We start from the raw sequence: 18304 nt of genomic DNA, 5'->3' as shown, positions 1-18304 counted from the left end.
CTTAACACACACAAGGTAATCCAGAAAACAATTAATACTAAAAGAGAATCTCTTGTGGTTTATGCATGCATTTATAAATCAATCTGGTATACAGGTGAAATTCAAAATTTTATAATATTGTGCAAAAATTAATTTATTTCAGTAATTCAACTTACGAGGTGAAACTAATACATGAAATAGACTCATTTCATGCACAGTGGGATATTTCAAGCCTTTATGCAGGGCCGGATTACCGACCAGGCAACAAAAGCAGTCGCTTGGGGTCCCATTCAGAGTCAAAGGGGCCCCATCAGCACATAAACCAGCCCTCGCCATCCTGTCAGCGGTGGCTGCATGGTATAATAGTTAAAGGGACTCTGAGCAGTGCAGTAACTATAGAAAGATGTATTTCATTTTAAAGCTCTCTTTCTCCTCTTTCCAATGATATATAAACCGCTGCCCTATGCCTTTTAGTTTTTGCTATTTTCGCGATCGAAATCGCGGCCACCGCAATTTCGGCGTAGGGTGGCAGTTTATCTATCATTGGAAAGAGGAGAAAGAGAGCTTTAAAATGATATGCATCTTTCCATAGTTCTATTGTATTACACAGGACAACTTTCGGCAGCTCGATTCAGCACAATGCAATGAAATATAAGGAACCCAGGGGGATATAATTACAAACATCATGCTGGTAGTTGTGAGGATGTAATTAATTAGTTGTGGGTATGCTTAAAGGCATACACACAGGCACTGCTCGGAGTCCCTTTAAGGGCTCTGCCTCTGACACAGGAGACCAGGGTTCGAATTTTGGCTCTGCCTGTTCAGTAAGCCAGCACCTATTCAGTAGGAGACTTTAGGTAAGTCTCTCTAACACTGCTACTGCCAGTAGGGCGCGTCCTAGTGGCTGCAGCTCTGGCGCTTTGAGTCCGCCAGTAGAAAAGCACGATATAAATGTTATTTGCCTTGTCTTGTCAAATGATGCCATGCACTGCTGATTGTCTTCAGAGCCAGGCTCTCCTCCTAGGTCCCCCTCCTGCTACTGTGCGCTCTGCCGCTGCCCACCCCTCCCTCCCTTCCCACAGAGAACCACAGCTGCAGCAAAAATGATAGCAGCAGATGGCAAACGCTCACTCACCTATCCATGATCCAAGCGATTGAGATCCCGTCATCTGAAACCCATCTGTCTCTTCTACAGTGCGGCCGCTCGCTCTGAACTTCCTGATTCTCAGATCAGACAGGAAGTAGGAAGTAGTAATAGTAGTAGTAACAGAGTGTCAGCACTCTAGAGGAGACAGATGTTCTCCGGATGACGGGACCTCTATTGCTTGGATCGCAATAGGTGAATGTGAGTCATCTGGTGCTGTCATTCTGCTGCGGCTGCCTTCTCTGCTGGACTATCGTATTCACTGGGATGGAGGCTGCATGGTGGCTGTCTAGTTTTTGAGGAAATCGGTTGGTCGGTGGTGGGGGTGGTTATCAGTGGCGTAGCTAAGGAGCTCTGGGCCCCGATGCAAGTTTTACATGGGGCCCCCCAAGCACTCTATACATAACAAGTGATACAGCGACCAATGGCAACTACAGTGTCAGAGGTGCAAGAAGGGGATGGAAAACAGTTTGTTAATGATTACCACTATTCAAAGTATCTACAGAAGTGATTATTATCAGCACAGGACCAATAGAGAGCTGATTCTGCAGTTGAGGGAGGGCCCCTCTGGCCCAAGGGCCCCGATGCGGTCTCTACCTCTTCACCCCCTATTGCTACACCCCTGGTGGTTATGTAATTCTGTCTGGGGAACGGCTTCCGGTTTGGAGGTGTCCAGAGCTTTCTGCTATTGCCAGGTTGGAGATGCAAGGGGAAAGTGCTGCTGCTGTGATATCTGGAGCCCTCTTCACAGGGGTGCCACAGCCCCTGAGTGCAAATATCCCAGCCATTCAGCTCTCACTCTGCATTTTGCCGCTGCTATTCCCTGCATTGTGCACCCACAGAGGAAAGCGTGCTGTTGCCCGTAGCAACCAGTAGCTCGGCTGCCTCGGTGTGTGCAGCATGTTGCTGTGCAGCTGCATCTTCTGATTCTATTACGACATGATGGGGGGCCCAATCAGTTACTTTGCTTAGGGCCCCATTTAGCCTTAATCCGGCTCTGCCTTTATGTGTTATTGATGATTATGGTTTACAGCTTAGGAGAACCCCAAAATCAAAATCTCAGACCATTTGAATATTGTGAAAATGTTGAATATTCTAGGCTCAACGTGTCAGACTCTAATCAGACAGACAGCTGATTAACCCAAAACACCTGCAAAGGGTTCATAATTTATATATCACTTTCACCTTTTAAGTTGAATTACTGAAATAAATGGACTTCTGCACGTTATTCTAATTTTTCGAGTTTCACCTGTATAAGATAGGCTGTGAAATCCGAGGACTGTAAAGCAACCATATTTATGAAACATGCAGAAACAAACCAATCAGGCCAAATCACATCATCAGAGGCAGCCCTGTATTTAAGCAAGGCGTTTTGATATTGCAAACCAGGTCCCGGAAGGGGTAGATGACATCTCTGTGTTACGGCATGCCTGACAAAGAGACCTGAAAGTCTTACAATTAACTTTTCTCAGCAGTTACACATGAAACAGTATATATGATATAGAGTAAACAGGGAGATTTATTATTAAATTAATATTATTATTATACATTTTTCACTCATACCAAACAATTCAATTCACATCCCTGCCTGATCCTCAGACTGGTGTAGTGTCAATAATAGCCTTCTTCCCGATGCAGCCTGCCCACCATCACGCCCAATAGGATCTCTGTGGTCTCTGAAATGGCTGAAGAGCCCTCCCTTCCCACCCACCAAATTTGTGAGCTATGCGAATCATGGTCGCAGAAATACTGGGACTCATAGGAAGACCTCCTGAAGGCTTGCCAAAAGCAGTGGCTGCTTCAGCTTTGGTATTCCAGGAATGTGGGGGATCCAACGCATAATCTGAAAGCTTGGGGTCCCTGGAACCCTCCAGAAGGCTTTCGAGGACTCCTAGAATGCCCTCTGCCCACACCAATTAATCCCACTGTACGCTGCAGTATGAGGAGGGATCCTCTGTATGACTTTAACAGTTTCCCCCTTCAGTGTGCATGCCCAGGGAGTTCTGTCCATGTGCATGTAAGGGTTACAGGGAGCAGCACAAGCTGATAGATAATGCCCCCTACTGCCCTCAGCTGTGCATGTGTGATGATGTGCAGGCTGGGTCGACTCATTGCACCTAGTGTTGGGCGAACAGTGTTCACCACTGTTCGGGTTCTGCAGAACATCACCCTGTTCGGGTGATGTTCGAGTTCGGCCGAACACCTGATGGTGTTCGGCCAAACTGTTCGGCCATATGGCCGAACTAAGAGCGCATGGCCGAACGTTACCCGGACGTTCGACTAGCGCTGTGATTGGCCGAACGGGTCACGTGGTTCGGACCCGAACGCGCTCTGATTGGCCGAACGGGTCACGTGGTTCGGGTAAATAAATACCCGATCCACGTCATTTCTCCGCCATTTGTCTGTGGGTTTAGCTTTGGGTAGGCAGGCAGGGTAGTTCTCTCTCCAGCCAGGCTAGCCAGGGTCCCCCCAGTCATTGTGTCACTGCTGGGAACAGTAGTACACCGCTCACCCACACTATATAGCATTGTGTTTACTGCCACTCTGTGTGTCTGCTGGGAACAGTAGTACACCGCTCACCCTGTATAGCATTGTGCTCTGTGTCACTGCTGGAAATAGTAGTACACCGCTCACCCACACTATATAGCATTGTGTTTACTGCCACTCTGTGTCTCTGCTGGGAACAGTAGTACACCGCTCACCCTGTATAGCATTGTGCTCTGTGTCGCTGCTGGGAACAGTAGTACACCGCTCACCCTGTATAGCATTGTGCTTTGTGTCGCTGCTGGGAATAGTAGTACACCGCTCACCCACACTATATAGCATTGTGTTTACTACCACTCTGTGTCTCTGCTGGGAACAGTAGTACACCGCTCACCCTGTATAGCATTGTGCTCTGTGTCGCTGCTGGGAACAGTAGTACACCGCTCACCCACACTATATAGCATTGTGTTTACTGCCACTCTGTGTGTCTGCTGGGAACAGTAGTACACCGCTCACCCACACTATATAGAATTGTGTTTACTGCCACTCTTTGTGTCTGCTGGGAACAGTAGTACACCGCTCATCCTGTATAGCATTTTGCTCTGTGTCGCTGCTGGGAACAATAGTACACCGCTCACCCACACTATATAGCATTGTGTTTACTGCCACTCTGTGTCTCTGCTGGGAACAGTAGTACACCGCTCACCCGCCACTGTATAGCATTTCTGTACTGCCACTGTACTGCTGCCAGTCAGCGTGTACTTTAAGGATAAGTGAAATGAAGAAGGGAGGGGCAAGGGAAGAGGTGTTCCCCCTGACGGTTCACGTACAGGCCACAGTGGAGCACCGAAGAAAACCCACTCAATACCGCCCATGTTGTCCAGGAAATCAACCCTCACAAATCCAAAAGAACAGGACCAGATAATTAATTGGATGACCTCTCAAGCGTCCAGCAGTGGGTTAAGCAGCACCAGCACATCACGCACGAGGTCCGAGTCCTCAGCCAGTTACAAGGAGCCAGTGGGCACAAAGCTGACACAACCGGCAGCGACACCACGCACACAACTGCCAAATAACCAGTCCGAAGAATATGTCGAGTTTGAGGAGATGGAAGAGGAGGAGGGTATTGACAATGTTGACAGAGACCCAGATTTTGTATGTGAAGGAGAACATCGCCGTCGTAGCAGCACAGATGAGTCTGTTGAAGAACTCACTGCTGCACGAGTTCGCCTTGTGCCACAAGGTAGACGGCGCGAAATTTCAGGCACCACAAGCGTGGAAGTTCAAGTGAGACGCAAAAGAGGCGCAAACAGAAATCGCCAGCAAGGCAGGTGCTCCAAAGTCTGGCCTTTCTTTGAAGACTGCAGTGAGGATGGTACCATGGTGATTTGCAAGGTGTGCAAGACCCGCCTGAGCAGGGGGGAAACATATTAACAACCTCTCCACCACCAGCATGACCCGCCACATGGTATCCAAACATCCCACTCTGTGGCCGCCAGGACAGGGTACCAGCAACACTGCCTCCCTTGGGGTCACCAGACTCACCAGACCCTCCTCAGCAGCAGCAGTAGCCCAGCCATTGCGTGGTTCACAACAACATTCACAAACATCAGACGACGCTGACACTGTCACTTTCCGGAATAGTGCTCTTGAGGTCTCCCAGTCATCAAACACAACAACCAACAGCCGTTCAGTGTGCAGCCCTACGGTTCAGTTGTCTGTCTCGGAGAGGCTTGAGCGCAAGAGGAAATTGCCAGCAAATGACCCCCGGGCCGTGGCACTAACAGCCAGCATAGCCAAGCTTCTGGCCTGCGAAATACTGCCATATCGAGTGGTGGAGACAAACAGCTTCAAGGGCATGATGTCAGTGGCCATCCCACGTTACGTGGTTCCCAGCCGCTACCACTTTGCGCGCTCTGCAGTGCCTGAGTTGCATGAGCACGTGGTCAGCAAAATAACCCGAAGCTTGAAGAATGCCGTTGCCTGCAAGGTTCACCTCACCACTGACACCTGGACGAGTGCGTTCGGCCAGGGTCGATACATCTCCCTTACCGCGCACTGGGTGAACCTTGTGGAGCCTGGCAGCGATTCCTCACCTGCTACGGCGCGGGTGTTGCCCACGCCGCAAACAGCTGCACCGCCGTCCCTCCCACTGGATAACAACAGCAGCACCTACCTCTCTGACTCCTTCTCCTCCAACGCATCTCAAAGCTGTACCTCATCCGGAAACGCTAACCCAGCAGCAGTAGGATCGTGGAAGCAGTGCAGCACAGCTGTTGGCATGCGTCAGCAAGCATTGCTGAAGCTGATCTGCCTTGGGGATAAGCAGCACACAGGGGAGGAAATTTGGAGGGGAATAAAGGAACAGACGGATTTGTGGCTGGCACCGCTGGACCTGAAACCGGGCATGGTTGTGTGTGATAATGGGAGTAATCTCATTCGCGCTTTAAGGTTGGCTAAGCTGACATACATCCCTTGCCTGGCGCACGTGATGAACCTAGTAGTTCAGCGGTTCCTGAGGACATACCCAGGCGTGGCCGATCTTCTGTTGAAGGTGCAACGAGTGGCCAAACATTGTAGAAATTCCAGTACTGCTTCGGGGGCACTCGCCAAGATGCAGGAGCGCTTCAATCTCCCCCACCATCGCTTGCTGTGTGATGTCCCTACGCGCTGGAATTCTACACTGCACATGCTAGCCCGCTTTTGCGAGCAGAAGAGTGCAGTGATCCAGTACAAGACGGCGCAGTACCGAGGCGCATCCGGACAGCTGCCAAGCTTCTGTGGATCCGATTGGGCCAACATGTTGGACCTCTGCCAAGTCCTCCAAAATTTTGAGCAATCCACGTTGCTTGTGAGCAGTGACAACTCTTCAGTCAGCATTACCATACCACTGCTGTGTTTACTGAAGAAGTCAATGTTGAAAATCAAGGAAACAGCTGTCATGATGCAACTGGGGGAATCTGAAGGAGAAAACGATCAGCGTGATGGTACCAACATCAGGCCATCCGCCTCAGGAAACGCTGGCCCCAGCAGCTATGACGAAGAAGAGGAGGAGGAACAGCTGGAGTTGGAGCAGGAATTTCATGCCAACACTGACGAGGGCCAGAGCGGTGCACGTTGGACTTCCACAATTCAGCGCGAATGGTCAGCAGAAGCAGACCAGGAAGAAGGTGACGACTATGGTGCATCATGACAACTATCACAACGCTCACAAGAGGATGATGAGGATTCTGGCAGGACTCTGGCACACATGGCTCAATTCATGCTAGACTGCATTGAACGCGACCCACGCCTTGTGCGCATTCTGGACAACACCAATTACTGGGTTTATACCCTTCTGGATCCACGGTACAAACACAATGTTCCAAAACTGCTTGAAGAAAGAGTCAGACAGGTCAAAATGGAAGAATACCAGCAGGCCCTTGTGGAGACTTTAGAGAGGAGATTGACATCCTCCCCCTCCTCTAGCCAGTTGTACGCCGACAGACTGACTTCCGCAAACCCAGGACGACCAGGAGGGCAGCAAACAACACAAGCCGCAGCTAGTGCCCAAAAGGGAATGGTATCGGCAGTGTGCTTGGAGTGGGAAAATTTTCTGACACCCATGCAGCAGCCCACAGAACAGCAAGCGTGCAGATCCACCTCCAACACCGATCGCCTGGAGAAGATGGTCAAGGACTACATGTCAGATGGCGTAGCTGTGTTGAACAATCCATCTGCACCCTTCAACTACTGGGTATCGAAGCTAGACACCTGGCACGAACTGGCAATGTACGCAATAGAGGTGCTGGCTTGCCCGGCAGCCAGCGTTCTGTCGGAACGCTGTTTCAGTGCTGCCGGAGGCATCGTCACAGATCGGCGTATCCGCCTCTCCACAGAAAATGCAGACCGTCTGACTCAAATTAAAATGAATCAATCCTGGATTGGAAACGACTATGCAACACTCCTGGACCCCAACCAAGTAACATGAACAATGACCATCTGTGATGGGTCAGCGTTTCCGGTCCCTGTTTATTGAACCTCTTATCTGTATTACATTTATGACTGCATGGCGGTAAAAAGCATGCTATCCGCACGCTTCTTGTCCTCATGCAAGGCCTGGGTTGTTGTGTCTGAAAGCGTGGCCTTCTCCTCCTGCGCCTCCTCCTGTTCCATCACGTGTGCTGCTGATGGGTTAGCGTTGCCGGTCCCGGTTTATGGAACTTCTTATCTTTATTACATTTATGACTGCATGGCGGCAAAATGCATGCTATCCGCACGCTTCTTGTCCTCATGCAAGGCCTGGGTTGTTGTGTCTGAAAGCGTGGCCTTCTCCTCCTGCGCCTCCTCCTGTTCCATCACGTGTGCTGCTGCTGGGTTAGCGTTGCCAGTCCCTGTTTATGGAACCTCTTATCTTTATTACATTTATGACTGCATGGCGGTAAAAAGCATGCTATCCGCATGCTTCTTGTCCTCATGCAAGGCCTGGGTTGTTGTGTCTGAAAGCGTGGCCTTCTCCTCCTGCGCCTCCTCCTGTTCCATCATGTGTGCTGTTGCTGGGTTAGCGTTGCCGGTCCCTGTTTATGGAACCTCTTATCTTTATTACATTTATGACTGCATGGCGGCAAAATGCATGCTATCCGCACGCTTCTTGTCCTCATGCAAGGCCTGGGTTGTTGTGTCTCAAAGCGTGGCCTTCTCCTCCTGCGCCGCCCTCCTCCTGTTCCATCACGTGTGCTGCTGCTGGGTTAGCGTTACCGGTCCTTTTTCCTGGAACCTCTTATCTGTATTACATTTATGACTGCATGCCGAGAAAAAGCATGTTACCTGTGCAAAGAAAACAGACATTTCCCGCATTTAAAAGACAGTTTTCCCTTTGAAACTTTAAAATCGATTTTCTCAAAAACTATAAGCTCTTTTTGCTAATTTTTTTCCCCTCTTGTACCCACTCCCAAGGTGCACATACCCTGTAAATTTGGGGTATGTAGCATGTAAGGAGGCTTTACAAAGCACAAAAGTTCGGGTCCCCATTGACTTCCATTATGTTCGGAGTTCGGCGCGAACACCCGAACATCGCGGCCATGTTCGGCGAACGTTCGCGAACCCGAACATCCAGGTGTTCGCCCAACACTAATTGCACCAGCCCACAATATGATGTATACGAGTAGAGAGGGTTAGTGAATTGGCACTGCTGCACAATATGATGTCCCTGCTACAATCTAGGACAAATTTTGTGGTGAAATCAATGAATTCACCAATATGTAATATTGCAAGAGTGCTAGCCATACAGCCACCATGCTGCTGCACTCTGTAGCTAAGGGTCCATCAGATACATTTGAGGGTTTTGCACCTATGGCAGGAATAACACATTTGGTTTGGTTGGCACACTCAGCTGTTCCCTTCCCTGATTGGAGCATGTTTGATGGCTGATCAGAGGCTTGCTGGGTGGTGGGCACTTGCCCTATATGTGTGGCTGTGTGTACAGTATCTTCCATAGGATGGACCTGTCTGAAAGAGAACCCGAGGTTGGCATATGGGACACAGAGGCATGTTCTCTGCCTCATAACATGCCTATGTGTCCCCACACTGCCACTCTCTGCCCCCCCCCCCCTCACCGCCACGCTATAGACCCTCCCCCCCCCCCCCTCCCTGAGATTGTTGACATTATTTTTTGCCATCTCGGAAGTAAACACGGGTAGAGGAATTCCCTGTTCAAGACGCCCTCCAGGGGCGTTCCTATAGGGTCTCCAGAGCTGGAAAGTGGGCCATTGCTGCCCACGCGAGTGGTGGGAAGCTGCTTCTTTTTGCAGCTACCTGATCTGCTCAGCCCCGCAGATCAGGTAGCCTATGTTTTTTTGTTGTTGGTTTTTTTTAGCCCACCTCGGGTTCTCTTTAACCACTTTACCCCCGCCCGTACGAATTTCTTCGTCCCTTTTTCCATCCCTTCACCCCTAGGGATGGCGAAATCCGTACTTTCCGCGCTCCCGCTCGCTCTAGCGCGCACTCCCGCTCGTAAACACGCCGCTCGCCCGGAGATCAATGAACGGGAAAATCCATTCCCGTTCGTTGATCTGAGCCCCGTAATGATCCGCTGCTTTTCCGCTAAGCAGCGCGATCATTGTGAAAAAAAAGTTACTGTTGCCATTCTTGTGGCCAAATAGTAAAACTATACCCTAAAGCATTTTTCACATACAAATCATTACTTATACACAAAAAATTAACTCATTACCTCCCACACTCCATTTTTTTTTGTAATTATAAAAAAATAAAAAAATTTACAATTAAAAAAAATACATAAATAGTTACCTTAGGGACTGAACTTTTTAAATTTTTATGTCAGGAGGATACAACACTGTTACTTTATAAACTATGGGCTTGTAATTAGGGATGGACGCAAAACTGAAAAAAATGCACCTTTATTTCCAAATAAAATATTAGCACCAAACCCTGTGATAGGGACATCATTTAAACGGTTTTATAACCGGGACAAATGGGCAAATACATTTCATGGGTTTTAATTACAGTAGCATGCATTATTTAAAAACTATAATGGCCGAAAACTGAAAAATAATGAATTTTTTCCCACATTTTTCCTATTTTCCCATTAAAACATATTTAGAATAAAATAATTCTTGGCATAATGTCCCACCTAAAGAAAGCCTAATTGGTGGCGGAAAAACAAGATATAGTTCATTTAATTGTGATAAGTAATGATAAAGTTATAGACGAATGAATGGAAGGAGTGCTGAAAGGTGAAAATTGCTCTGGTGCTCAAGGGGTAAAACCCCTCAGTGGTGAAGTGGTTAAGTTGTCCATTAACGGTAATAATTTTTAAACAGATGTGATCTTTGGACACAATTTTTATGATCAAATTGTGCAGAAAACTGCAAAGTGTGTGGTGAAAATAGATGTAAAATGATTCTTTGGTCAATTGGAACAAAAAATGTAATCGATCCAAAAGTTGGATCTTACGATCCTATCTGAAGAAAGAAAATGCCCTAATTGACCCGTTTATGGGAACAGTTAATATTACCGATTACTTATGATCAAAAAGATCACATCTGATTAAAAAATTGTACCGTTAATGGGCACCTTTAAAGTACTTATCTGTAAGATGACACCATTTTCAAACAAAGTATAAATGTATAAACATGTATCCATTAATAAAAGTGTGACAATATAGTATCTTTATCTGTATAGTTGACTGATGCCTGCGGGGACATTTCTTTTCTGCAGAAGTGAGGAATTGTGGGTGAAGATCTCTAACTTTCCAACTCTCCATCTTGCCTTCACTTTTAGGCTTAAGAGGTCTAATGATGTCAGTTATGATTGCAGCACTCATGTCCTCATTGACTTCCATTTTTAATAGCGCAAGCACCATCTTCACAATGGATCTGTGGCGCCACATTCGTCCGCGCTCTACTGAATTTGAGCTCATGATTGTGGGGAGGTATGGACCTGCCTTACTACTGCTTGTTCATTATTAAAGTGTGGCTCCAACTAAGAGCTTTCAGTCAGTTGTTATAAATAGCAATCAAGATGTGTATGGGCGAAGGCAGTCTACCAGTTACATAAATCCCATCGAGGTCTCGCTGAAAAGTAATACTCTAATGGATGGTGGTGGCACTTTGGGGTATTTACAGCAAGTGATAAATTGAGAGAAGTTCTATTTGGACACCACGTCAAGGCAAGGGTGAATTAAGGGGAAATGGGGCCCAAGGCCCTTTTGGCTTTCGCCGGCCCTTCCTAAAAACAATAGCGCCTGCCCTTCTTGAAAACAGTAGTGTGCATTACCATAGTAATAACAGGTAATATTACCACGCAATGATGAATCAACCCCAAAGAGAACGCATAAGAAAGTACCAGAGTTGTTTAATTATTTTTTCACTCCTGAGTTCTCTCCTAGGAAACAATGTTGCAACTTCTTTTTAAAATAACTTTTTAGCACTTTGCAACTGAAAAGTACCAAAAAGTAGGTGCAAAAGTAATATTAAAATGATTTTGAGTAGTTTCTTGCTTGCTGGTGATTTAAAGGGCATTTTATTTACCAAAGGGCCCATATTCAATTCGCTTTTTCTCCCAAGTTTTCTCCTAGGTGAAATTTCCACACCTTATAAAAAAATGTCTTTTAAGCTAACAGCATACAAAAAAAAGTACCGTATATTCAAGCGTATGAGACGACTGGGTGTATAAGACGACCCCCCAACTTTTTCAGTTAACATATAGAGATTGCGATATATTCACCGTATAAGTAGAGTTGGGCCGAACCTCCGATTTTAGGTTCGCGAACCCTGTTCGCGAACTTTCGCAAAAGGTTCGGTTCGCGAAAAAGTTTGCGAACCGCAATAGACTTCAATGGGGAGGCGAACTTTCAAAGTTTTAAAACATTCTATCAGCTGGAAAAATGATAGAAAACATGTTTCAAAAGCTCTAATACCTGGAGCAACACCTAATTGAGTGAAATACACATCACTGCTGGAGGACCCTCCCTCCTTCCTCCAAGCAAGGTCCTTTATACCATTTGCCTACCTACACTAATTAGTTATGGGACAGCTGCTACACACTCTGCTAGGGAGATTTTATCCTCCCTCCTACCCTTCTACCCATTCCCTCCTCCCTCCTACCGGAGGGAGGAGGGTCTCTTCTGCCAGGGAATTATACTATTTTAAAAACCAGTATACATCATACCATAGCTGGGAATACATACATGAGTATACATCATACCATAGCTGGGGATACATACATGAGTATACATCATACCATAGCTGGGAATCGAACCCAGATCTCACTGTGTGGTGGGCACGTCACCCTAAGCACTGTACCACTACAGAAGTAAGTGAAGCTTGCCTAAAATTTAACATTTATGCTCAATGCAATAGAACCATTAAGTTGCTTAAATGAGAACTGTAGTGAGAGGTATATGGAGGCTGCCATATTGATTTCCTTTTAAGCTATACCAGTTGCCTGGCAGCCCTGCTGATCTATTTGGCTGCAGTAGTGTGAATCACACCAGAAACAAGCATGCAGCTAATCTTGTCAGATCTTACAAAAATGTCAAACACCAGATCATACCATAGCTGGGAATCGAACCCAGATCTCACTGTGTGGTGGGCACGTCACCCTAAGCACTGTACCACTACAGAAGTAAGTGAAGCTTGCCTAAAATTTAACATTTATGCTCAATGCAATAGAACCATTAGGTTGCTTAAAGGAGAACTGTAGTGAGAGGTATATGGAGGCTGCCATATTGATTTCCTTTTAAGCTATACCAGTTGCCTGGCAGCCCTGCTGATCTATTTGGCTGCAGTAGTGTGAATCACACCAGAAACAAGCATGCAGCTAATCTTGTCAGATCTTACAAAAATGTCAAACACCAGATCATACCATAGCTGGGAATCGAACCCAGATCTCACTGTGTGGTGGGCATGTCACCCTAAGCACTGTACCACTACAGAAGTAAGTGAAGCTTGCCTAAAATTTAACATTTATGCTCAATGCAATAGAACCATTAGGTTGCTTAAAGGAGAACTGTAGTGAAAGGTATATGGAGGCTACCATATTGATTTCCTTTTAACCACTTGAGGACCCACCCTTTACCCCCCCCTTAAGGACCAGCGCTGTCTTAGCTGATCTGTGCTGGGTGGGCTCTGCAGCCCACTAGGGGGATGATGTGCTGGGGGGGTCTGATCGCTCCTGCCTGCCGGGTGTTGCGGGGGGGGGCACCTCAAAGCCCCCCTCCGCGGCGAAATCCTCCCCCTTCCTCTCCTACCTGGCCCCCCCTGGAGATCCGGGCTGCACAGGACGCTATCCGTCCTGTGCAGCCAGTGACAGGCTGTCTCCTGTCACATGGCGGCGATCCCCGGCCGCTGATTGGCCAGGGATCACCGATCTGCCTTACGGCGCAGCTGCGCAGCAGCGCCGTACAATGTAAACAAAGCGGATTATTTCCGCTTGTGTTTACATTTAGCCTGCGAGCCGCCATCGGCGGCCCGCAGGCTATTCACGGAGCCCCCCGCCGTGAATTGACAGGAAGCAGCCGCTCGCACGAGCAGCTGCTTCCTGATTAATCAGCCTGCAGCTGGCGACGCAATACTGCGTCGCTGGTCCTGCAGCTGCCACTTTGCCGACGCACGGTATAAGCGTGCGGTCGGCAAGTGGTTAAGCAATACCAGTTACCTGGCTATCCTGCAGATCCTCTGCCTCCAATACTTTTAGCCCTAGACCCTGAACAAGCATGCAGCAGATCTGATGTTTGACATTTTTGTAAGATCTGACAAGATTAGCTGCATGCTTGTTTCTGGTGTGATTCACACTACAGTGGCTGGATAGTGTACTGGTTAAGGGCTCTGCCTTTGACATGGGAGACCAGGGTTTGAATCCTGGCTAGGTCAAGTACCTATTCAGTAAGGAGTTCAAGGCAAGACTCCCTAACACTGCAGGGTGGCCTCTTGAGCGCGTCCCTGTGGCTGCAGCTCTTGAGCGCTTTGAGTCTGACAGGAGAAAAGCGCTATACAAATGTTTGGATTATTATTACTGCAGCCAAATAGATCAGCAGGGCTGCCAGGCAACTGGTATAGCTTAAAAGGAAATCAATATGGCAGCCTCCATATACCTCTCACTACAGTTCTCCTTTAAGCAACCTAATGGTTCTATTGCGTTGAGCATAAATGTTAAATTTTAGGCAAGCTTCACTTACTTCTGTAGTGGTACAGTGCTTAGGGTGACGTGCCCACCACACAGTGAGATCTGGGTTCGATTCCCAGCTATGGTATGATCTGGTGTTTGACATTTTTGTAAGATCTGACAAGATTAGCTGCATGCTTGTTTCTGGTGTGATTCACACTACTGCAGCCAAATAGATCAGCAGGGCTGCCAGGCAACTGGTATAGCTTGAAAGGAAATCAATATGGCAGCCTCCATATACCTCTCACTACAGTTCTCCTTTAAGCAACCTAATGGTTCTATTGCGTTGAGCATAAATGTTAAATTTTAGGCAAGCTTCACTTACTACTGTAGTGGTACAGTGCTTAGGGTGACGTGCCCACCACACAGTGAGATCTGGGTTCGATTCCCGGCTATGGTATGATGTATACTGGTTTTTAAAATAGTATAATTCCCTGGCAGAAGAGACCCTCCTCCCTCCGGTAGGAGGGAATAGGGAGGAGGGAGGAGGGAGGTGGGAGGTGGGAGGCCAATTAAAATCTCCCTAGCATAGTGTGTAGCAGCTGTCCCATAGGCAGACAACTGAGTCAAATGGTATAAAAGGACCTAGCTTGAAGGGAGGGTGGGTGGGGTCTTTAGCACTGAAAGCAGTGTGTTTCACAATAACATGTCTGCTGACAGTAAAATGGAGGCGAAAATTTTTGCTCAATACAGCTTTATGGGGCGAATCGAACTTCCGCAAAAGTTCGCCTGATGCAGGCGAACGCGAACCCCCAAAGTTCGCCTGGAACCGTTCGCCGGCGAACCGTTCGGCCCAACTCTACGTATAAGACTACCCCTCCTCCAACAGACACCAAATTAAAAAAAAATCATATACTGGTGCTGTACTGTATGTGGTACCCAGTATATAACAGTATATAGTCAATTGACTGGTTGGATTGTTGAACTCTCCCTAAGTGGATTTGTCAGCTCTCCCTGTCTATCAGAGCAGTATGGAAGAATAGATTGGGCTGTGCCCATAAAATACTCCTCTTTCACCCTTCTGGCCCACCCTTGTATCCTATTTACCTCCTTCTCTGCCTCTTAGATCTCACACATGTGCGCCTGCGCCGCTTCACTACAGTCCTCAGCAGCGAGATCTGAGAGACGGTAACAGGATAGGGGGTATCACCCGGCATCAATGATACCCGGCGTATAAGACGGCCCCCAACTTTTTAGAAGATTTTCAAGGGTTAAAAAGTAGTCTTATACGCAGGAATATACAGTATATGGCTAAGTCTGTTATAATTAATAGAGTATAATATTTTTTCTAGCTCCGGGCTCCCTTGGGAATTGATATACGATGTTTGGCTTGTGAAGTGTATCTATTTAGGTTGACATCCCTTATTATGCTGGGAATACACGGGTCGATTCTGGTGCTCGATTCTGTGCCCGATCGTTTTGCCCGCTTGATTCTCTTATGTTCTGCTCGTTTTTCTTATGTTTTTTCAATTCACCTCAATGAGAAATCGAGTGGCAACATGATCGAACGGTAATCGGACATGTCGGAAAATATCTATCGAGCCGAATAATTTTGACAGTACTTTTTCACCTACTTTTTGTGCATGTTTTAAACAGAAGATGTTATCTTATCTCCTAAGAAAAAACACATGAAAAAAAGTGAATTGAATAAGGGCCTTGAGGTGTGAAAATATCTCCCAGAAAACTTAGGAGAAAATGTTAATTGCCTATGGGCCTATGTCATGTTCTACAGCTTGACAATGGTTTTTTTAAATCAGCCCCATTATGGAACTCTATGCCCGATCTAATTCACATTTCCTTCCTTATTTTCTTCTAAGGCATAATTTTGCATCTTCTGTTTAAAATAACTTTTTCGCACTCTGCAAAAGTATTAAAAAGTACGGCAGGTGAAAATGTACCATCAAAATGATTCTGAGTATTTTCTCTCTTGTTGGTGGCTTTAGCATTTTATTGATAAGATGTGAAAATATCACCTAGGAGAAAACTTAATGCCATCGGGCCCTATGTTTTTTTAAAAAATGGGATACTGCATAACAGAAAAAAGAAATTGTCCACTTTGTAAATAATCATGGCAACATTCACAAACCATTACAGGGCTATTCAAAATTTCTGTTTTATAGAGTTCCATCTCTCAGACCTGCTTTAGTAATGTTCCATCTTAATACTGCTGACTTTCAGGGCATTTGTGTTGGTGCTGGTGGTCGTGTCCATCCTATGGATTCCTTTGGTCCAGGCCAGCCAAGGTGGCCAACTGTTCATATATATCCAGTCCATCAGTTCGTACCTGCAGCCTCCTGTGGCCGTGGTCTTCATAGCCGGCTGTTTCTGGAAACGTACCAACGAAAAGGTAACCTCTGATACTCACTGACTGTAGCTCTGCATAAAAGAAAGAAAAAAAAGTTGAAAATGGTTTAAAAAGGAAGTAAAGTTGACAGCTACTTTCCAAGAAACCAGGGTCCAAAAGCAATTAACTTTTTTTCCTGAGTTTTTTTTTTTTTTTGGTAGGAGATAATTTTTCATCTCTTAAAAAAAAACCTTTTTAGCACTTTCCAATTGTGAAAATTCAAAACAATAGGTGAAAAAAGTACTATCAAAATTATTTTGAGTATTTTCTTACTTGCTGGTGGTTTCACCTACAGTGCTACCCATAATTATTCATACCCCTGGCAAATTTTGACTTGAATTTGCTTTTATTCAACAGCAAGTAATTTTTTGATGGGAAATGACATAGGTGTCTCCCAAAAGATAATAAGACGATGTACAAGAGGCATTATTGTGGAAAAAACATTTCTCAGCTTTTATGTACATTTGAGCAAAAAGTGTCCAGTCCAAAATTATTCATACCCTTCTCAATAATCAATAGAAAAGCCTTTATTGGCTATTATAGCAATCAAACACTCTCTATAATCGCAGACCAGCTTTTTGCATGTCTCCACAGGTATTTTTACCCATTCATCTTTAGCAATGAGCTACAAATCTTTCAGGTTGGAGGGTCTTCTTGCTATCACTCTGAGCTTTAGCTTCCTCCACAGATTCTCAATTGGATTCAAGTCAGGACTCTGGCTGGGCCACTCCAAAATGTTAATGTTGTTGTCTGCTAACCATTTCCTCACTACTTTTGCTGTGCGTTTTGGGTCATTGTCATGCTGAAATGTCCACTGGTGGCCAAGGCCAAGTTTCTTTGCAGACTTCCTGATGTTGTCATTGAGAGTCCTCATTTATGACTCTTTTTTTATGGTGCCATTTACTCTGTGATTAGGTTCCCTGGTCAATTGGCTGAACCCCCCAAAGCATTAGGTTCCTACCACCTTGTTTGACAGTGGGAATGGTGTTCTTCGGGTTGAAGACTTCTCATTTTTTTTACACCAAATGAATGAAACATCATTGTGACCAAACAATTCAATTTTTGTTTCACAGAAGACCAGAAGTCTTCCTCTTTGTCCAGATGAGCATTTGTAAAAGCCAAGTTAGCTTTTGTGGGCCTGTTCTAGAAAAGTGGTGTCCTCCTTGTTCTGCAGTGGAACCCAACAGTGTGCAGTGTCTGTTGAATTGTCTGCCTTGAGACATTGCCACTAGCAGAGCCCAAATTCACCAGGGTGGCCTTGGTGGTGATCCTTAGATTTTTTATCACCCCTCTCACTATCCTCCTGGCCACTATCCTCCTGGCCACATCTGTCACTTTTGGCTTCCAACCATGTCCTCTAAGATTTTCCACAATGCAGAGCACTGTAGCCACTGGAACTTGAAAACATTTAGAAATGGCCTTGTAGCCCTTTCCTGACTTGTGAGCAGCCACAATGTGCAGCCGCAGGTTCTCTCTGAGCTCCTTTCTTAGCCATGACTGTCCATAAACCAACTGCAGAGAGCTGCTGTTTTTCACCTATTCAATTGATTAAAACAGCTGTTCCCAATTAATCAGGGTAATTAGGATGCTTTAGAACAGCTTGGACAATTTGGAATGGTATAGAACTTTCCCACAGACTGTGACAGTTTGTGAAGGGTATGAATAATTGTGGACTGGACACTTTTTGCTCA

At 46.2% G+C, this 18304-nt stretch overlaps 1 protein-coding gene and 1 long non-coding RNA gene across 5 annotated transcripts in view; one reads left to right on the top strand and one right to left on the bottom strand.

Annotated features, from left to right (window-relative positions):
• SLC5A11 (solute carrier family 5 member 11) overlaps positions 1–18304 on the top strand; it is a 71104-nt gene that overhangs the window by 48553 nt on the left and 4247 nt on the right. For both annotated transcript variants that reach the window (XM_068244293.1, XM_068244292.1), the window contains 2 exons: positions 10886–11036; positions 16448–16616. In XM_068244293.1, coding sequence (XP_068100394.1) covers positions 10886–11036; positions 16448–16616 — 320 coding nt within the window. The remainder of the gene's footprint in view (positions 1–10885; positions 11037–16447; positions 16617–18304) is intronic.
• LOC137524441 (uncharacterized) overlaps positions 16369–18304 on the bottom strand; it is a 35760-nt gene continuing 33824 nt past the window's right edge. For all 3 annotated transcript variants that reach the window (XR_011022686.1, XR_011022688.1, XR_011022687.1), the window contains one exon: positions 16369–16645. This is a non-coding gene — a long non-coding RNA (uncharacterized lncRNA). The remainder of the gene's footprint in view (positions 16646–18304) is intronic.

The sequence above is a fragment of the Hyperolius riggenbachi genome, chromosome 7 (genome assembly GCF_040937935.1).
Source record: "Hyperolius riggenbachi isolate aHypRig1 chromosome 7, aHypRig1.pri, whole genome shotgun sequence".
Lineage (NCBI taxonomy): Eukaryota > Metazoa > Chordata > Amphibia > Anura > Hyperoliidae > Hyperolius > Hyperolius riggenbachi.
This window is presented reverse-complemented; position numbering and strand designations above follow the sequence as displayed.